The sequence below is a fragment of the Anastrepha obliqua genome, chromosome 1, assembly GCF_027943255.1.
Source record: "Anastrepha obliqua isolate idAnaObli1 chromosome 1, idAnaObli1_1.0, whole genome shotgun sequence".
NCBI lineage: Eukaryota > Metazoa > Arthropoda > Insecta > Diptera > Tephritidae > Anastrepha > Anastrepha obliqua.
Window position 1 is genome coordinate 70741949 of NC_072892.1, and position 22217 is coordinate 70764165.

Genomic DNA, 22217 nt, shown 5'->3' on the forward strand with positions numbered 1-22217 from the left:
TCAACACAACATTAAACAGGTGTCAAGCTTAAATTGGATCAATACATGCACAGAGGTATTTCCATAACCATTAAACCCCGATTGGATAATATTTTGAATAAAAGTTTTCTTATTAGACTGTACACTACGCACCTAATTTCGAGGAAGCATTTAACTTTAACAAACAAGTAATTTCATACTCTCAGCTTCAACAGCATACAACTCCCGTGGAGAGAGATGAAAATGGCAGAAAGAAAGCACAATGCTTTTCAGATTTGCGAATCGCATCTTTCTGCAGCCATTTTGCAGCAGTTTAAAGACTATTTACGACATGAGTAGCATAGAATTAGTCCTTTTGTAAGACTATCCTAATTGCAACTGCAAGGTTTATATATACAGCATTTTAAATATATTCATATGTGTACTTATTTATATATAATATAGTATGTACATGGGAAAGCAGAAGAAATGAATCACTGGAACAATCTCAATGGGTGTTTTTTAAGTCACAAACTTTCACTCAGAATGAAAATGATTAGTACGCGGATACGTTCTGTAACTCACTTCGAAGTGAATTTCATTGAAATTTTCTGGTAACTACAATGAAATTCACTCGGCAGTGAATTACAGAACCAGCTTGATGATCTCAAATAAGAGAGAAAGGATCGCCAGCTGTTTAGCATAGTCTGCCCTCTCGAATATGGTCCCTCTCGCTTCGGTAAGCAAAGTAGAGAGCAGTAGCATTCCTTCACATTAAATTTGACTTTTTTGCTTCATCGGAAATGTGTTAAGTGTAAGAATGGAGCATCCAACTGTTGTGAAATTTCACATTAAACTTGGAGCAACCAACTCCACGAAAGAGTAAGGAACACTCGGCATGAATTGTGGAAACCAGCTTTGTAACGTTGGGTCTGACTTTTACTTATAGCATCAATGTTTGTTTAAAGACATACGGCGGTTTTATAATTCCACGAGTTTTTGAATTTCCCACGTATTAAAATTAAATTAAACACTGCTCCTGTCATCTACCGCCTATGAATAGACAACTGTCAAATTTTAAACAGATTTAATTTGTGATTTAGTCATTCCAAGGTCAAAATCATTTGTACGATACATTAGAAATTTCTCGAAGGACGAACTATGTTGCACGGCCTACATGACGTTGGAGCTAGAAGCATACAACGATGGTTCGAATGAAACGGCTTTTCTCCATTTCATTTTATGCTGGGATCCGAATGTACACGGCGAAAAAAATATAAATCAACTGGTCTACCGATACCACCTTTCCTGGATTCGCCTTGAATCATTCAAAGCAGACGACCTCGTCAATTTCAACGAAAATGGAAAATAAGTCAATTTCGTTTATTCATTAAGCTTTTCATTTTGCTTAAAAAACAATCACCTAAACCATTAATTTCAATTGCTAGAAAATGGTTTACTGAATCCGGCTGTGGTCGTACCGTGCGTCGAACGTTCAGGTCGTCCATGGTGCTGCGATTGCTTACACTCAACCATAAGAGTAACCTTGTGCCTGCTTCTAAGGAGTGTTTAGCGTAATCTGAATTAGTTTCTGCACTGTTTTGAACCCGTGGACAAAACAAGGATACATACCACACATCGAAGAACAGTCAAGACAGTGGGTTTATTCGAGTGAACGTGCACAATTTTAACATAAATAAATAAATTAGGCTACAAACTGCTACCCTGCGACTGGTTTTTAATTCCAGAAATTACTGGGTAGTAAGAAATTTGGCTATCGCTGAAACAAACGCCTATTTTGAAGACCTTAAGACATATTATTTGGAAGGGATAACAAATTGGAGAAACATTAGACTAAATATAGAGCTAAAAGGAGGCTACGCTGAGAAATAAAACGCTTTTTTTGCCTAAGAAAAAAACATCTTTTGTATTCTGTGTTCCACTGAATTATCAAACTGCCGTCGTATTCTGACGAAATAACTTACCGGGAGTAAATATTCCTCTCTGTAGTTTATAGAAGGGGTGGAATCTTTTTTGAGCTTGAAGTGATCCAAGAACTCTCTCATCGGAAACTCCGGAGATGTTTCTACAAAAAGAAACTCGATTTAAATCTACTGAAAGTCATAGCAGACGCTACCCACCAGAACTAAGCATTACTTAACAAATCTTGATTTGATTGTATAACACATATCACATAACACAATAGCGGTCCTACTATTTGAGAAAACAGTGGGCTGACTATTTGATATACATATATGGTACACTGACTTGTATCAGCCGCATAATGTATTCTTTGGTGTAGTTGTATTCACGTAATTTCATTCATCCCTCTCACGTATCCGCAATTCTTAACCAGCTTATGAAATAAGTAATTGAATATTATAATCAGGCTCTAAGAGATGACTAAATGAGCTTTGTCTAAATCACCTGACTACCAAAATCTTCGCCGCAGCTAGAGCCTCTGGGACACAGTGCTCACTTTTTGATCAGTAATTTTGATTAAGAAATTTTATCTACCCTATCCAATATTCTCATCAAAATTTGGAAACGAATACTTGACTTACTGTCTACTTACAAACCTCATGGGCTCGTCTAAGTACAGCCATGAGGAGCTGATAATATGGAGAAATACAAGTGACAATAATCTGCATGAGGCCACCCGTGCAATTAAACTGAGATAAATAATTTGTGTACCATTCGCGCTCCAGGAACTAGATGTGATTTTATGAAGTACGTGTACCTAATAAATTTCTATATAAATACATACGAGTACATTCGTATTTTAATTTACCTATTATTTGTATATTTGCCTTTCCTTTTTATTGTAGTTGAACTAATCCATCACACTTAAAATACCTCAGTTCTATTAACCTAAAGCGATACGACTTACAAAATTGACTCGATATAAGTAAGCAAATGATTTTTAATTTCAGAAAGAACACAGAATATGTACAGTATTATGATTTCCATAGAAAATATAACCAAATCGAAAGTCTGTTTGTCAGTAAATAAAACTGGATGTATAGATCAATACAGGTTAAGATCATAAAAACATTGGATTCATTGATTTTTATTGAATTCAAGACATTTTTATTCCCTCGACGATCAAAAATGACCGCAAAATATTTATAACCCTAATAATAAAAACATATTTCTTAGTTCAGTAAGGGGGTTCTTTAAAAACGGAAATTCGGCAATTTCCATTAAAAGAGGCAACCGAAACGAGCAGACTTAAGCGCAAACGACCAACTGTCCTGTCCCAAAAAGAAAACAAATTTTAAATATTTTAAGAGTAAATATAAACAATAATAAAAAGTAAAAAAAAATAATAATAAAAAAAAGTTTCTACTTATAACTTTATCAAGTGTAAGCAAACAAATCATTTTTCATTCTTCAACGCAATCGTACTTTTATGATTTCTAGAGCGTCAGTTATAAAAATATTATAATAACACTTAAATAACAAAAGTTTATACATATTTATCTCCATAGAAAAATATATTGCATATTAATTTGCTATGTTGCATATGTAGTCATACAAGGGTATAGTTATAATCTGCTAGCAATAAATGTAATTATGAGTATGTAGATCTATTACATAACTACATATTAAGTCATCAAAACTCCAATCCTCTCTCACAAATGCCTACTCCAGTGCCTCTTTCTTTCTATTTTATAGAAATTTCTGCAACAAAAGTTGAACCAGCTTCAACCCAGCCAACCTGTTGGATTTGCATCTGTTTGAACCATTTTTTAGAGCAGTCTTTCCACTCTTTCATTCATGTAACTCCAAAACATTTGATACGAACGCATGAACCTCTTCTTCAAGTGTCAACAGATGTTGGCCTCGTATTTTTTTTTTATTCTGCGAAAAAAATCGATTATTGAAAATATTCACTTGTTTTTTAGTTGTTACGAACTAAAGAATGCAAGCGGTAACAAAAGATTTAATTCATAGAAAAATATGTATTGTTAATGTTTCTTAGTTTTTTTTAGAATTCTGAAAGTGTGTTGCACTTTAAGAACGTTAACATTTCGTTTAATATTTACGGATAAATCATTCGTATGAACAATTTTAAGATGAATATGCGCATAAGAATGTAAGTGAACTATTAGCCAAGCATGACTCGATCCTACTGCATGTGATATGACAATCTTGCCTATCTAACTGGCGTAAATTAGTGAATAGACGTGTGACAATGTATGCTGTGGCATTCCATTATTATTATTTTTCAATAACAATGCCTCATATAAAAATAAAGAATGCAGATTTCTTTGCCAATTTTCTTCTTTTGTTTTTGCACAGTAGTGGATGGATTGTATTTACTATTGTATGACGATTTTGGGTGTTTTCTTCCATTTAAAAAAATTCAAGCACTCGCTTTAGGGAGAAAATGCGCAAGACCGCCCGTGAAAGAAGATGGTTAAAAAGTTAGAAGTTTTAATAAAAATTTGTGGAGTCTTTAAATGGAACAAAGTTTGAAGCTTAGATTTATATGGGCTTCGTAGTAGAATAAAAAAAAAACATTAAAATTTAATAAAAAACAAATACTTTGTAAAAATTTGTTTATAACAAATAAGACCCTCTGGTATAGTAATGTATGAGGCCGAAAAAGTAATTATGGTGAAATATAGGAGGGAAATTTTCTCCCTTGAGAAGCTTTGTTCGCTGACCACTTGAAATATTAATATTGAAAAATGCGGGTGTCAGACAAAGATAGATACATGCTCGCAATATTTTGTACTCCTTTCGTTTAGGCAAAATATATGACGTTCAGATGGTGTGACCCAAGATCGATCATAGATTACAAGGCTTGGCCATCCGAAGCAAAATTGTGAGATTAACTTTGGTTGCCTTTCAGGGCACGAGTTATTTCGAAAATAAATCCATAGACTTGGCCATGAGAATTTCCCAAACTGTCCAACTTGCAAGGGTAGTGAAGAAATGTTAATGACGTGTAGTTCCAATGCCCACGCTATGCTCTCTTAAACGGAGAAAATAACATATTCGGCCGCCGTAGCCGAATGGGTTGGTGTGTGACTACCATTCGGAATTCACAGAGAGAACGTTGGTTCGAATTTCGGTGAAACACCAAAATTAAGGAAAACATTTTTATAATGGCGGTCGCCCCTCGGCAGACAATAGCAAACCTCCGAGTGTATTTCTGCCATGAAAAAGCTCCTCATAAATATATCTGCCGTTCGGAGTCGGCATGAAACTGTAGGTCCCTCCATTTGTGGAACCACATCAAGACACACACCACAAATAGGAGGAGGAGCTCGGCCAAACACCCAAAAAGGGTGTACGCGCCAATTATATATGTATATAGATGTTATGCCAAGGCGAATCTATTAAAGGTGGTATCGGTAAATCAGCTGATTTGTTTTTTTTTTTTCGCCGAGTCCATGTGGCTGTCAGCCCAGAATGAAACAAGGCGAATTCATTATTTGTTTTCTTCTTGGCCAATACTTTACTTTGACAATCAAAGGTACAAAAACATTGTTGTTGGTCTAGTGACACCACCTTTAATGAATGCGTCTTGTGTTATGGTGAAATCAACTGATAACTGATATACATACATAGAATTTGCGTACATGTAAAACATATTCATAACGATTAAAAGAGCGCGAAGTTTCGTAGACGCCAACAATAATTTGCCTGTGAGTTAGCCAGCTAAATAACAAACTAAATAATTACGGAAATACTGTAATATATACGTATGTACATAAAAATATTTGTACGCTTCATGGCGAAAATGTGATTAGCTCGGGAAGAAAATATAAATATAATTGCGCAATGAAATTAGAAAGTTATGGATATTGTTATTGTTAATCTAATTTGAGGGAGTTAAAATGTTGAGGCAACAGTTCGAGAGGTTGAAAAGTTAGCGAAATGAAGAAGAAGGCGTGTGAAATTACATATGAAATTACTTTTCCCTTTCGATATATTTCCGATTTTTCATAAACTGTTTCGAAGCCACGTCAATTCACGTTCTTGAACGGCTGCACTGCCTCGAGACCATTTTACCTTCCTTTTTCCTTACTGGCACACTAAGGTTTCTCTGGAATTATAGTATATGTAATGTCAAATATGGAATATATTCAAAACTGTCGTGGATAATACTCCAACCATTTCTGTGATGTGTGCCTTGCATTTTCCAAAAGTGGACTTTTTCTGTGATATCTGAGGAAGACAGGCGGCCTGAGTAAGCACTGATCGTCTTCAATTTACTTTCAAACTTGTATAAGTCAACTGCACCACTAATAAATTATTTCACAATTCAATTAACCGATTTGAGTACAGAGCAGCATGCGAAATCGCGAAGGCAATGTTGATCGCAATCGATATCGATTGGGGCATCATGCATTACGAATAAGTTTATGTCGTACATATAGTGACTGGACAGAAGTGCGCGTTTCCGCATTTCCTGTGTGCCATTCAAATCCCCAAGAGCTCCAGGATTTTACCCCGATACAACGCGCCAACCCATTCCTCGTACATACTGGTCAAACAAGGCACTCCAGCATTTGCCCACCCTCCTTATAGCCCCGATATCGGAACATGCAACTTTTCCTAGGTATGAAGTATAAAATTCCATTAAGTATGGAATATCACATTACTGAAATGGCCACCTTGTCTTCGCTGGCTTCAATTGGTGATTCTTTCGGCAACAGTGTATCGAATGTTTTATTCGAGCTTGTTCAAAGTGATTGGCTTCGTTAGTCTAGACTAAGCACTTGGTGTACTCCCAGAATATAATCGAGAAAGAAATCCAGTCGCATGACCGCTGTAGACAATTGGAACCTAGTTATCAAAACTCTCCTTTACAAATTGGGGCGTTAAGTCGCTTGTATGGCATGTGTGGCATGTAGTCTTGTTGAAATCATAGCTTGTCGCCTAACCTGCCAACTGATTGTGTCGTATATATGGGTCAATTTCAAAAGTTCATTTTTTAGTTAATGTTGCATATGTGCATCATGCCGAAAAAGGAAATTGCATTTGCTATGAAATTTAAAGTTACGCAAAAAACGAAAATTTCCCTGTTATTTTGACATTATAAAGTAAGCATGAACACTGAATTTCCTGATAATCGTTATCATAATCGTTCAGCCAACGCGCACGGTGAATCCAATATCTCGCTGAAAACCGGTTTTGCATCGACAGTCTTCGCTTGAAATTAATTCAGCACAGTAAATCGAGCTATCTAAGAAAAACTAATCGCTTAACAGGTTAACACCGTTCTATACCGAGACTGTGTCTTCTTCCTCATTTCGAAAGAAGTAAGGTTTGGCGATGCTGCTATGCCATAAACCGCGCTAATCAGCCAATCTTTATGAATGCATTGACGCATAGTCGCTGCGATTACGACAATTTCGCTTGTTGACATAGCTGCTGAGCCATAAATGGATCTCATCCGAAAAGTTGATTTTTTGGAAGTTACCATTACTATCATCACCTTTTATAAAATTGGGCCGACTGGATGGTCATCGTTGGATGCAGTCGAAGTAGCCACTATATGCTCTTAAATTTACACGTTAATAAAACCAAAATATAGGTAATCTCATTGATTTTTTGTTTTTATTTTATTTGTCAAAAACACTCATTTGCTTTTTTTTTGTACAAAATAAATCTTGCAAGCAATGATTGGTTGTGAGTAAAATAATTGCTTCGCTTTAAACATCAAATTCGTGTAGTCTCAATGTAAAAGTTGATTTCATTACAAACCATTTTTGCGAAATTATACCATTCGCTATAGCTTTAGAAGTGTGAATGTTCGATTATAAACAAACCATAAACGTAAATGTAAAGAGCCAATAGTCGATTTTTCTTATATTTTGACTTCCATAAACGGTTATTACCACCAAAAAGGGATCTTGGAATTGCTTCCACAATAAATTTACGCAATGAGTACGATTTTATCAGCCACTGAAGGTAAACGTAGTTAGGGCATTGCACTTTTAATTCATTATTTTTCAAGTAGGCACGCTTCTGAATGGGCAAAAAAATTAAATTTATTTACATGTTTGCTTTCAGTGAAAGTCCACATACATAAACACGCCTTACTCCATTTTGGATAACACTTTTCTTGCACGATTCTGGGAAGCCTCAACAAAATTTCGATTTTGCAAAAAAGAAAAATGTAATTTTTAAGTAAATTTTATTTAATTGCTGCTGATACCCAAAAGCTATAAGTGCTTAAGTGAAATCAATGCTGAGACTTTGCCACGAAAATCTTCGCTGAGTGGGCTCCAAAAAATGATGTCGAAAAGAAAAGACCGATAAATAAAGAAATTAATAATAGTACAGTACAATAAATGTTTCAATAATACATTTGTATATGTAACATATGCATGTATGTATATGTATTTACACACGTTGTGTGAATGTTCGTATGTGCATATCTACGTTTGTTGTGCAATGTATACATTGTTTACGATCTGTCATTTCGTTGTTCGCTTTTTTTGCAAGTTGTCAACAAAATAATTCAAAAGTCAGTAAATAATTATATTGCTATGCCATTCGTCAGCTTTTATCCGTTGAAGCTGCGCTATTTGGTATTAATATTGGCTGAGAGGCAGTAAAAAGTTTTTCTACCGCTGCAGTAGTTTTCGACTGTTTTTATTTATGTTTGCTACAAAAACATTTTTAATTAAAATGGGCTTTTAAATTACTTGATAAATGCATAAGTACATTATTTTAAAAATCAATTTTCGGATTATTAAATCATAAATATTTTACCCCCGGAATTTTACCATAAAAAAAGAAATTTGAAGCACAGAATATTCTGCGGCTTCATAAAACATAGAATAATATTTTTTAAACATATATACAAATATACAAGTACGAAGTGTGGCATTTTAGTTTTAATAAAGGATAAATAAATTAATTTACGAGGAAAATTTAAATCTTGATCTTCACAATAGTTTTCATCTAACTCCACATAATAATTTTAAAGTCGCTCCCTCGGTTAGAAGCACTGTGGTTACAGCTTCCTTAACATCCTGTGCGGTGCCAAAAAGAGTTCCATATGATTATTTTTTTTAAATTTATTTTCTTATCGTTCTTACTAAGGTTAATTAGTAATCGTACGTGTTTTTTTTTTCATTGTAAACCATAGATTCTTTAAAAACGTAGTCGAAAGGGGTAAAACCACGTGGCACATGCCGCCAATTGACAAGTAAAGTTTTAGTTTTACGCGCTGTATGTATGTATTTAAATGATTGAAATATTTTGATGACGCGCTTAAACAAAATCTGTGAACGGTAAAATTTTCAAAAATTAACTAATTATAGACCTAACAGCTACTAACGAAAAGTTAACAATCAATCAAATCTAAATTAGCTTTCCTTAAAGTTTGTTGAAAAGCAGATTTTCTTGGCATCAGGTGTACTCAATAGCATCCGAAAAAATCTTGCATTGAGGTATTTTAAAAAACTGTTGCTGCTACTAAAACTATTTAAATTTAAAGATCAGTCCGTCGCACATGCGGATCGAAATTTATAAGCAAGAGGAAAACAAATAAAATGCATTGTTGTTCTTGTGCATGCTTCTCAAGTTCTGCCTAATCGGTTAGTCGGCTTCGGATCAAAGCGAAAGTTCCTATTGATAAGTTGATTTTAAGAGGCAGACGAATAGCTGGTCGAGTAGCACAAATTTTACGTTTTTCGGGATCAAGTCTGTATAAGTGTGATTAAACCAGTCTCAATCTCCAACCATAGCGCAATTATAGAAAATTGTTTGCAAAGAATTATGTGAATTATAAAAAAATAAAAGCTTTATTTAACAATTCTACGAGTAATTGCTGTCAAAGCGTCCCCGCGTATTTAGGAGGATGTAAGGTTGCGGTACGAAAAAGATATGTCCATACTGAAAGATTAAGAAACATATTTTCCACTTTACGTTCAATCTCACAAAAGTTCGAGCAAGCCTATCTAAAAGTAAGGTGTCGATTATAAAGATTAAATATATTTATATATTGTGTATTACATTTATTTACTGTACCTACATTGTTTGTTTGTGTAAAAAAATCACTATAGGACACCAAAATCGCTCTTAAGAAACAAAAACATATAAGTTCCGATAAGTAAGGGTACATATTTACTCTAAATAAATTTCCTGAGAAATCTCCACTAATACAGGAAAATTTTTTTTATCATATGAATAAAAACTAAGTGAGGCTACTTATTATTTTATGCATACAGCGAAAAGAAATTATTTCTTTGTGTATTGAGTGTTTCCCCATTACAACATGTTTAGACTGTTGTGTCCATAATAAATAAAAGCAAATCTACACTTAACACATTGAGTGCCATGTTGTCCGTCTTGCTACACCTAATACTTCCTAGGATTCCACGTTGAGCGAAAGCGTACGACAGCGATTGTTTCACGCTAAACTTTATGCTGCGCTTTCATGCGACACTGCATGCAATTTTTATTTTTAGAGTAGGGTGGTTGTTGTTGTAGCAGCATACACATTCCCCATACTTACATACGGGGAATGCTGCTGGAGTGACAGACCTTGGCCGGTTATAAATCCGGGTCGTTTCGGTAACGTAGAACCGACTGTCGTGGAAACGAGAGTAGGCTGGTATTTGCAAATGCTTTTGGTGCCATTTTTATAGCGGTATGATAACTCTTACAATTCCAGTTCCGTCATACAGATTCACGTGGTAAACGGTGACATATGAATAAAACAGTTATAAAATTCAAAGGAACAATGAAGCAGATCGGGGATCACTATAAAGGCAATACATAATATTTCGCACTGTTTTCTAATAATACTGGCTTGGCCTCTGGCAAAGGTTTACGTTAAATCCGCTTGGCACTCAATGTAGTCAAATGTGTCAATAAGCAAGACGTTAAATACAGTCTGTGTCAGAAGAAAAGAACCGGTTTTTTCTTGTAACTTCAAGATATATTTTTTTGCTGCATAATAGTCCCACTCAAGGGCTACGACGCCAGTGCTAACTCAGTTTGGTGTCGTTCGAAACCGTACCGTAAACTCAACCAAACAAAAATGAGTGAGAAGTACGCGAGGCATTTCGAGGCGGTATTTTTATGCACGCATTCGAAAGGGCCGCGGCTGCAAAAGTTATTAAAAAATCAAAAAATTAAAAAAATAATCAGTGGTATCAGGTGTACAAAAATGTTGATGACTTTTCCGAGCGCGGCTTGAAGCGAGTTACGACAAAAAAGCAGGATAAAGTGATCGTCCAACTTTTTAAGCGGGACCCTTCTTTTCGACTACACCAAGCACGATCAGTTCTTGCTAAAAAGGCAATAGATGTCAGTATTAACACCATCGAACGTCGACTGAAGGAGGCGAACATATCCTACCGTCCCACATCATCAAAACCACTGCTCTCAGAAAAACACATTGCGAAACAACAAAACAAGCAACTGGCGTCACAGTATTGGACTGGTCGTAACAGTCCCCAGACGCCAATCCCATTGAAAATGTGTGGGGAACTATGAAAACGCATCTTGCGGGAAGGCCAGTCCATGATTTAAAACAACTCGTGCGTCAAGCTCGCAAAATCTAGTCCTGTTTGTCGACGAGCTACGCAGAAAAGCTGGTTGAAAGCATGAAGATGATGTCAGGCTATACTGGACAACGATGAAGACTACGCGGCTTATTCAGTAATTACGACTCGTAGTTTTGTACATACTTTCATGTAAAAAAATTGTTAATATATATCTTTTATACTGCATGAATAATCGCGGTTATGGTTAGTTAGACTCTAGTTGAAAAAAATATGACCTAGAGATCGACTATGCTTTATTATCTTCATAACATTTCGTCTCAGCCTACGTAGGGCTTCAAAGTCGAGTTTCTGTTTTGGTAGAATAGAGTTTTAACAGCTGCTACTGTACGATGACGTTTATTTAGACAGGTGTTAAGTAGACAATCTATAATTTACTAAATATAATTGTATTTATTTCGCAGAGAGTCGCATACAAGTATTAAAATTCACAACGAAAATGGCGTACTCGTGTACATGAAAACGTATAAACATTCTAAATGTATTATTTGAAAAATGTTGTTGGGTTTTTGAATTGTGCCAGCGTTTCCAGCGATGTGTGCTGTCAGTATTTATTTTTGTTGCCGCAGCCTTTTTAGCTAACCTTAACTTTCCTTATATCCCGAAATGACGTTGTGGCCAGAGATTCGCAGCAGCTGGATATGCTTATCTACTATTAGGAAGAATAGAATATGAGGGGTTTATCTCAGGCTTTAGGACGAAAATGTATTAAGTGCTTATTGAGTGTAACTTAGAATAGCGATATCCTTTTAGACTTTTATAAAATTGATTTTTTGAATTAACATGTAATTGTAAACCGTTGACTATAAAAATCGTTAGTAACAGTACATTGTTTTTTGTACTGGATAAGGTCAATGCAGGTGAAAAGTTTACTCATCAATACTATGTTTAAAATATCAATATTTCACCTCATGATACAATATGTATTGGTTTAGTAATTGTAAAAGAAATGTAATTGGCTATAGTAACATAAGGCACAAATTCGAACGCGGGAATCTTGGAGACACATAAGGGAAAAAGAAATCCATTATTTTCTCGGTGGATGGCTGTAGTGATCGATATCTTATAAAGTATCAGTAAAACAATTTAAAGTTTATGTTCGTAGTCAAGGTGATAACTCACTCTAGAAAAAATCGTTTGCTGTTTTTTGTTTGTTTCATTCAGTTGTTAGTTGCAGGGTGTTCAGGGGGAACGCCACTGCGGTGGGTAAAAAAATAGTCGATTTTTGGAATTTTTTTTCTAAGTAGAAATGATTATTCGAGGATCGGACAAAAGGCAATTTATTATGTAGGTTCTGTTTTTATGCGGTTTTGAAATAGTGCGGTTTTTTTTAAATTAAAAAATGCATGTCGACCTATCGGTAATTGTACATATAAACAAGATTCTAAACCAGCTAAGCAAAAACTCATCACAGATTACATCAGAAATGCTAACCCTACAAGTATGGAACCGCCTGCATAACCATCTAGATCAGACGTGTACATTTCCTCAAGTGACGAAAGTGATTTTACGCCAAATCCTAAACGAACGCGCAACATGTGGGTATTGTCTGATTTTATTTCTGACTTAAATTTATTTTTCGATTCTGACGTTTCTTAAATAAAGATATAATTTTCATAAATACAATATTTTGTTTATGCGATTTTATTTAATTATTTCAGATTCATGCGGTCTATGGAACGTATCTATAGTTATAATATGGGACTAGTGCCCTTTTTTATGCGATTTTATTACATTATTTCAGATTTATACGGTTCTTAGCACTTTTGAAACGTATCTATAGTTTTACTATAGAACTGGTAACTTTTTTATGCTGTTTTTTTTTTATGCTGTTTCTTGCGAAACGTATCTACCGCATAAAAACAGAATCTAATGTATACGTATTAAACTATGTTGATGTAAATTTTTATTAAAAAATATTGAAAATTGACAAATTTATGTAATTAAAGCAATGAATAATCATCTGAAATCAAACACCCCAAAAATTTTATTAATCTACACAATAGTGTACGTTGTACGTAGCCGTTTTTTTTTTTTTTTGACAAAATGGTGGTGATTTGAATTTCGATGTGTGTTTTTCACCATTTTTTGGATTTTCAACAGGACCAAAAAAATAGTTATTTTCAAAACTTTGAAAATCAGCTACGTACAACGATAGCCAATGCGATAACAAAACTTAAAAAAAAAAGAAAATTTAAATCGGTTCATTAGTCTTGGAGAAGTCGTTGCCACCGTATCAAAAAAAGTCGTTTCGAGAAAAACGCGTTTGAAATAAAGCATCGTATCGTAAGCGCTTCCAAGCCGAACCGTCGGGCGCTCACTTAAGTGCACATAGAATCGGGAATAAAGAGAATTTCGCTCTAAAATTTGTACCATATTTTCTTGAGTAGTTATATATACTAACAATTTATGCAAAAAAAAATCAATTTTTTTGAATTTTCACAGTGGCGTTCCCCTTAACAATGGAAGTCAACAATGAAAATATTCGGTACGTTTTAGCGTTTTTCTTTGATAAAGGCGAAAATGCAAGCCAGATCGCTGAAATTGTGATTGGCGTTTATGGTGCCAATACTGTAACAGCTAAGCATTGCCCAGAAGCTAGAGATCGACCATACAACAGACTTAAACCACTTGCGCAAATATTTTAGGGGAAAATAATGGATTTATTTTTCCCCAAACTAATATGTATGCTCAAGATGGCCGGAATAGTGAATTGATCCAGAGACAAGGTCAAAAACAAACAATCTGATTCTTTTACATAGTATATTTCGAGCAAAAAGTTCCAAAAACAAAAATTCTTATAATTGAATGAGACAAACATTTTATTACAAAACCACAAAAGGCTGTGAAAATTTTGACAAGGTGAACTTTAAATGATATCATGCGCTGCCTTTGGAAAAAAAGAAGTTTATTTTAAAAAGCTTAACGTAAAACGATCGTAAAAATTTGGTACGTAATAAATGCTGTATTTTCAATTTTTCCCCGGAGAAAAATGGTTGCCTAGTAGTGATGCGGGGAAGTTTATTGCAATATCCGAGCATCGCAAGCAAATTTTAAAATAATTTTATAATATTATGCGTAATTAGGTTTCGTTTTCTTACCGAATTCCACACACATGTGCAAAGGAAAGAAAAACATTTTTTAATATATCACACAAGTGTAAACTACCGTAAAGTTATAATTAATTTTTGAAAATAAACAAACACTCTCGCATTACATTTTTTGTTGTTATTCGTTCGACACTCGGTCACATTTTAATAAAATAAGTTTCTAAAGTATGTATATAATTACAAGCACAATTAAATTTTAATGTGCAATACAATAACTTTTCTTGGTGGAAGTCAGATTTTCAGAATTTCACAAAAAAATGGTTATTTGACTATTATTAATGAGTTAACGGTATCTACCTGAAGAAAAATATTTAAAATTTCCAAGTTTTTTTTATTCATTTTTATTGTAACTAGTTAACAAAAATAAACTAACGAACAATTTTCTTCGGTTTTTGTATAATATATTACAATTTAATACAATTAATATAATCATGCTTTGCACAAAACTTGCAAAGGAGTTGTTTACTGCACGAGGTGGTGCGGCTTTTTGCGTCTCAGCCTTACAAACCATTTATGTTGGTCGGTGAGGGCTGAGGCTTCGCTGTTGACATGAAGAGATAGCCTATTTATATGAGATAGGGGCATTATTTTTAATTACGACGGCAACTGGTTCTATGCCGAGATCGCGTTCGAGATCGCTGATGCGTACATACGAGGGCGCGTTAGTAGCGCATCGCAAAATTTTATTCCACAACCTTTAGATTTGAAGTATGTTGTTGGAGCTTGAGCAACTTCATAGTTGTATCCCATACGTCCAAATTGGTTTTAGTATTTGCTTGTAGAGAAGTACTTTATTGTACATGGATAAAGCGGATCTTTTACCCATAAGCCAATACATGTTTCTGAATTTAATATCGAGTTCTTCTCTTTTCTTCTTTACGTGAGAACTCCATCTGAGTTCGGTAACAAGAGTCATACCCAGGTATTTAGCCGTGTTATGATACGGGACTTGCGCTCCATTTATATATTATGCATATAGTGGAAGATATCTTATTTTATTGTACGTGAAATCAATATGAACGGATTTGGTTTCATTTAGTTTTATACGCCAAGTAACTGTCCACTCAGAGATTATATTTAAATGTTTTTGAAGATTTACAATTGACTCAATATGTGTATTTCCAACTGATAAGATAGCGGTGTCGTCTGCAAACGTTGCTATGACGCAGTTCTGATTGGTAAATAGGCAAATCTGATGTGAAAACTAGATAAAGGATGGACCCCAGAACGCTACCCTGTGGGACACCAGCTTTAATTTGAAAGAAGCGATCTGATAGATGGATTTTAAAATGTTATAATATTGAATTGGCAATAGCTCTTTTATTTTGTTGAGAAGGCCATCGTGACATACCTTATCGAAAGCTTTGGACACATCTAGGAATACAGCCGAGTACACTTTTTTCTCTTCGAAGGCATTTTCTATAATTTGAGTTACCCTGTGAACTTGATCGATTGTCGAATGTTTTGGACGAAAGCCAAATTGATGCGTTGGTATCAGATTCCTCTGCTCAATAATATTGTTAAGGCGTTTGGCAAGTAGTTTTTCCAATAGTTTTGACAAAATGGGTAGGAGGGATATAGGCCGATATGATGAGACGTCGTGTGCTGGCTTTCCTGGCTTGTTGACCATGATTACCTCGGCAGTTTTCCAGTATATAGGGATGTGTTTCAATCTGAAGATGCCATTCATAATTTTGGTTAATTTAATTAGAGTAATTGTTGGGAGTTGTTTTAGGATTTCCCTGGTGATGAGGTCAAATCCAGGTGCCTTTTTGGATTTTATTTTTTTTATTTCATCACAAAATTCAGAATCCATTACTGCAGGAATTTCGTCGTGATCGTTGAGGTAACATGATTCCATTTCAGCCGCTCTTGATACGTCGTATGGCTTGAAGATATTTTCAAGGTTTTCGTAGAAGGTATAAGTTTCTCTAAATTGGTTTTTGCCCATGTGGTATCTGTTTTTCTTATTGGTGGATATTGTATAGCTGGTTGTGAAAATCTTTTCGCGCATTTCCAAAGTGAGTAATCGGTGCTGTGTTCATTTGTTAGCCCTTTTAGGTAGTTACTATGAGAGCGGTTTTTTGCAAGTAAAATAATAAATAAAATTCCAAATATTCAAAATTCTAAATATTTTTCTACTTTATTACGCATATCTCATTCTCGTTCTGTAATCCGTTTTGAATCAATATTTTAGCTCATGGACCAAATTGTTTGATTTTAAATTTTTTCAATGATTTACTAAAGATGGAGTGAGAGCGTCCAAATCCGAGTAAAAAACACTCCTATTATAGATAAAGCGACAACAATGCCCTTAAAAAGAATCTGGCAGCGCTCACAAAGAACACTGAAGAGCTGAAATCTTAAGAACATAGAAACAGCTGAGTAGAGTGCTGAGGAAAAACTTTTTGCATGGCGGCGTTGAAATATATAAACAGTTTTCAGCGTGATAACATATTGAACTTGAGCCGTCATTGTGCCACATATGCTCGAAAATTGTACATCTCAGTTTTCATGTATATTTTTCCTTTTTTCCTATTTACTAACTACTGATTGCAAAGCATGCACAATACATTTATGAGGGCTCGTCTGAAAGCTATTGCGAACGAATGATAGCCGGAAATTTTGATTTGAAAACTAAATCAACATCCGATCATGTCAACTATCACTGATAAGAATTTTACCTACACCTCTCAGAAGTATATACACGAGTTCGAAAAAAATCTTATTTCATTAATTGGATGTGAATATTTTTACCACTTCCGCACAATGCCAATATAAACGAATATATATATATATACATATATATTTCTCCCATTTATTTACATACTTGCTTGGCATAGACGTGCGTGTTCCCGTTTTTCCAACAAAGGCTTTTATGATGTGTGTCAAGTTGAATTTGCGTATTCCAGGCCCAACAAATTAACGCGCGAAATATAATGAAATGATTAAAGCACCAACTAGTTTTGTTATGCTGCAAGATTAACCAAACACTTTTACACTTGATCAATATTTATTTTGTAACCTTACATATGCATGTATGTATGTATAAGCACTTGTTTTGAGCTGACTCCACGGAATAATTTTTAAAAAGCTGGCAAATATAACTCCAAAGAATAGAAAAACTAAAACACCGTCCGTTTATTTGTTGTGCAACGTAAATGCCAACAATAAGTATTGCCTCTATTCTGTTCCACTATTTTTAGTATTTTGTTCGTCAAGAAGCAGAGCAAAAAAACAAGTAGTGTCACTGAATTCTCGGCATAGACTCCATACTCTCTTCGTCTGAGTTTCTGTTTGTTCATTAACTACAACTGTGCTACTTTACAATTATTCTTTTTGCATGACATATTTTCTACAGCAAACTTCCTGCACTGTTTTATTGTTACACATCATTTATTGTTTTACACATCACTTCATTAAAATTAATTAAGAAAATTTAGTTTCGCTTTACTCTTCGCGTTCAGCGTTGCCGTAGTGTTAAGCAGGGTTTATAGAATGGAATTTGTTTATAGCTAACAAAAGGAAGCTAGTCGTCTGGCAACACGACAATAGCTAAAAGCAATGTACAAAAGATATATGCTGAAAACAGTGAACGACGTAAACGTAGTCCCCTATCAGCTGTTACGATCAAACTAATGAGAACTCCATGTAAATGAAAAATTTCTTCTTTCCGTATCGTAAATTTTTTCTCAGGATTTTTTAAAAATTCCCGTAGAACCTTGTCAGCTGATTGCTCTCTCACCACACAGTGTTGCTAAATAGTGCATTTCGAAATCATTCGAATCATTTTTATTAAAATAACCTAAAAACACTGTTGAATAATGTTAATTATAGATAAATGAACTATTTGCATTTGTTGGTTTTTAGCTTTGGTTTATTAAACAATGAAAAATTGTAACTGATAACGCGGATGTGTGAAAAAGTGTGTAAGCAAAAATATCAATGGCAACTTTGTGTAAATACAACCAAACACATACACACACAAACCGATGTATTGTGTAAATATGTAACTAAAAGATCGAAGTTGTTCTTACGGGATGAGTTTTTGTGTTCGTTAGGGGCTGCGGTAAGGGACTCCGTACGTCGTTAACTGTTTCCGGCAATACACTAAAAATGCGGCAACACAAAGTAGAACTAACGTAAATTTTAACGCCTATGGTTAACACCAAACGCGATTCAAGCAACAACTGAAGAGAAAAAAAGCGCAACGTCGTATTATATGAGAGAATGTATGCGCTGCCAGATTCGATTGAAATAAATTTTGTTTGTATATTAAATTAATTAAATACTAAGAGTGTCAATTTTAAGTTTTAAGGCTATGTTAAGGCGAGTTTGTCTAAATTATTACTTAAACAGAGGAAATCCTATATCAGTGTAAAGTGCCGGTAATGCAGTGAATAGAATAATTAAGATTATTTTTGAGCATATTTTTCAACCTAGATCGAACTGTCAAATTTGTTAGAGTGAGCAGTAATTGTATAACGATTTTTAGCAGTTTTTATAATATTCCTAATGAAGTGACACAAAATGTATTATATTGCTATATAGTTCTACAACCACCAAAAAAATCATTCATTTTTACATATAGTATATAAGTTTTTAAATAAACAAATTACAATATGTTTTCCTAAATTTCATACACGTCCTGAAAGTGTCAATTTTAACATTAAATATATGTATTTTTGAAACAAATTATATGCCATTGCATAGGATTAAACAGAAATGTACAATTCAAGGAAATATCTTATAGGAACTGTATCCCCTATAAGTTCACTGTATCTCTTTCTGTGACTGAAGAGTTGGACCCATGCACGTTTGCTGTAGCGATAGCACACATAATACATTACTTTTCTTTTTTACTACCCAGACTTTAAGATAATTTCGTTTAAGGGACAAATACAAATTCAGATCAATTAGCATTTATTTTTATTAATCATTTCCGATCAACAAATCCATACATACATATATTCGGTAAACTATGATATATAAAAATTCTCCCATCCATCTTAAGTATGGAATTCACTTTATTTTGCCATTCCAAGCATTTCACACGCTATGCCCTGATATGGAATAAGTAAGCTGAAATAGCGCTGAAAGCGAAAGCCTTGATGTAGCTTTTTGCAAACCAATACCATAAGTAGTAAAATCCCCTGGTATGAGTTCCAACTTTTTAAAAAATGTTACACTGTTGTATTCTCTTCATTATCTCTGCAGAGAAGTGTTCAACTCTTATCAAGTAATTGTTGTGCTACCAGACGTAGGGAAATTATTTCTCATAGTCACAGACAGTTAAATCAGTTTGTAAAAGTTTGTCAATCATAGATATGTTAAAACTAGTTCCTAGCTAAAATGAGAGAGAACGAAGCTATCCATATGAAAAGGAAAAATTTACTTTTACTCGACAATATAAAGAAATATGAGTATTTTAACAAGGCGAATCTATTAAAGGTGGTGTTGGCAAATCAACTGATTTGTTTTTTCTCTTTCGCCGTGTCCGTGTGGCTGTCAGCTCAGCCATGAAGGAGACCTTTAATAAATGTAAATTTGTTACAGCTTATTTATTCTGTAGATTTAGAATATTTTAAGACTTTAAATAGTGTTGAACTCTTTAACTAATTATTTTTTAAAACACTTTGAATAAAATCTTGATATTGTTAACACTAAACCTACCATGGACGGGTCAAATGACCCATTTTAAACTTTTTGTCAGAAGTTCTTAGAAATAACATTATTAAATCGTCATTTGCCTTCACGGCTTTTATTAAAAAATACATTGAATGCATTTTTCAAGATTTACTCTTCTCTTGCTAATTGTTTTACCGAGAAATATATGTGATCTTAATAATATATATATAATACTTTAAATACGGGTCATTTGACCCACATTGGTGTGAATAGGAATACATAAAATACCGGTAGGTTTAGTGTTAAAAGTTAAAGTTAGTTAATGTAGATGACTTACATCTTTTTCATAGTAAGGAATATCCCAAAAAGTAACTTCATCTTATATGTATTACAAAAAGTTCAAGTAATTGCCCTTTTAATAGTAAAACGGGTGTTACACTATTCTTATATTTATTACATTTATATTTCTTATTATATTTCTGCCTTTACCCCTTTAAAAAAACTAAGAGGCACACACTTCAAATTCTTCGCACCGCTCTTATTATCGGAAACTGTGGTGCATTTGGCAGTGTTTTTCCTAAACTATATTTCTAAAAATCAATCTTAAAACTCAATGTTATACATAAGTCATTGGTGTTTTTACACAAATGGAGGGGTTTCTGTTGTTGAGATTTTTCATGGGCCTATTTATTCTAATTTAAACCGAATAAATATGATTAAAATTTACGCCACGGCTTCGCACAATGACTATAATCCAGAGGTGTAATTTTCAATGGCTCTGATACATACATGAGTCCATCTGTGACTGCAGAAAGGCCCTCCAATTTAGGCTATGGGTATCTTCACTCAAATCGTTCATAGTAAAATTGCATGAATTGCATGTGTAGCACAATAACATGCCACAGTCGTCAACAGTGGGCATTTTAAAACTAAGTTTAATCCTACGAGTTAAACTTGAACTGTAAAACTGTCCATATACATATAAGAAATAGCAGATTGGCAGAGGCCGCCAAAAAACATGGCCGCCCCAGCTGTGACAAGACTAATATGAGTTTATAAATGCAAAAGCTTTTATTTAGCTTTATAAATACTAATTATACAACCTTTTTTAAATAAAAATGTTCCATATGAAATAAGAAAGCGCGAAAAATATAAGGGTTGCCAGAAAGTTATTAATAATTTCTCAAATAACTGCAGAAAATTTTTCGTCTTCAACGCAACGAAATGCTTCTATTGATTTTGATTTAGATGAGCTATGGGGGGTGCCAATTGGGGATCTTGTACGTTCTAATAAAAAGTATCTTATCCGTTTTATCAGCGTTTATCCCCAAGCCTGTTTGAGTTGACCATTGATGCACTGTTGCGAGTATATTATTCATTATGGCGCTCACGGTATCTAAGTACTTAGCTGTCACCACATACTATAGCTATGTCATCTGCACATGCTATAAGTTTAGGTGCGGTGCTTTCAAATTTCGTTAATAACTCATTAGCTGCCAGAGAAGTGGCGATAGAACGCCACCTTGTAAGTTTAGCTTCGTTCCATTCTGCAAGTATTATTCTACAACCTAAAAGGTTCTTTATCCATCCATTAATAAACAGCGGGTTTTGCATTTGTTGTATCTAAGCCCCTTAAAATGGCTTCCCTCGACACATTGTTGAATGCACCACTAATGTCTAGAAATACTCCTAAAGCGTATTCCTTTTACTCTAGAGCTCTCCATAACTAACACTAGTGAGTGTAACGCAGTCTCAGTGGGGGCCGAGTATTTTCTCAAGCGTTTTCAGAAGGAATGACAGTATGGGGTTGCTTTTACCTGCTTTCGGTATAAACACAACCTTTGCTTCTCTCCAGAGCATTGACACATAGTTAAAACTCAGGCATCCTGTGTATATCGCCTTTAGCCATGATACCAACAGATTGTCCATCCTTTAGAGCGTGGCTAGAAAAATTCCGTCTAAACCTAGAGATTTAAAT

General features: G+C 34.4%; 1 protein-coding gene across 9 annotated transcripts in view; it reads right to left on the reverse strand.

Moving 5' to 3' along the window:
- The window catches only part of LOC129236270 (protein Malvolio), a 64570-nt gene extending 45793 nt beyond the window's left edge, over window positions 1-18777 (reverse strand). For 3 of the 9 annotated variants that reach the window (XM_054870558.1, XM_054870559.1, XM_054870551.1), the window contains exons 1-2: window positions 18649-18733; window positions 17442-18166 (exon numbers count right to left, since the gene is read on the reverse strand). In XM_054870558.1, the coding sequence (XP_054726533.1) occupies window positions 17442-17452 (11 nt within the window). In that variant the 5' untranslated portion in view covers window positions 17453-18166; window positions 18649-18733. The other 6 variants (XM_054870552.1, XM_054870557.1, XM_054870554.1 and 3 more) reach the window with 6 other exon arrangements.
- Window positions 18778-22217: the final 3440 nt, after the last annotated feature.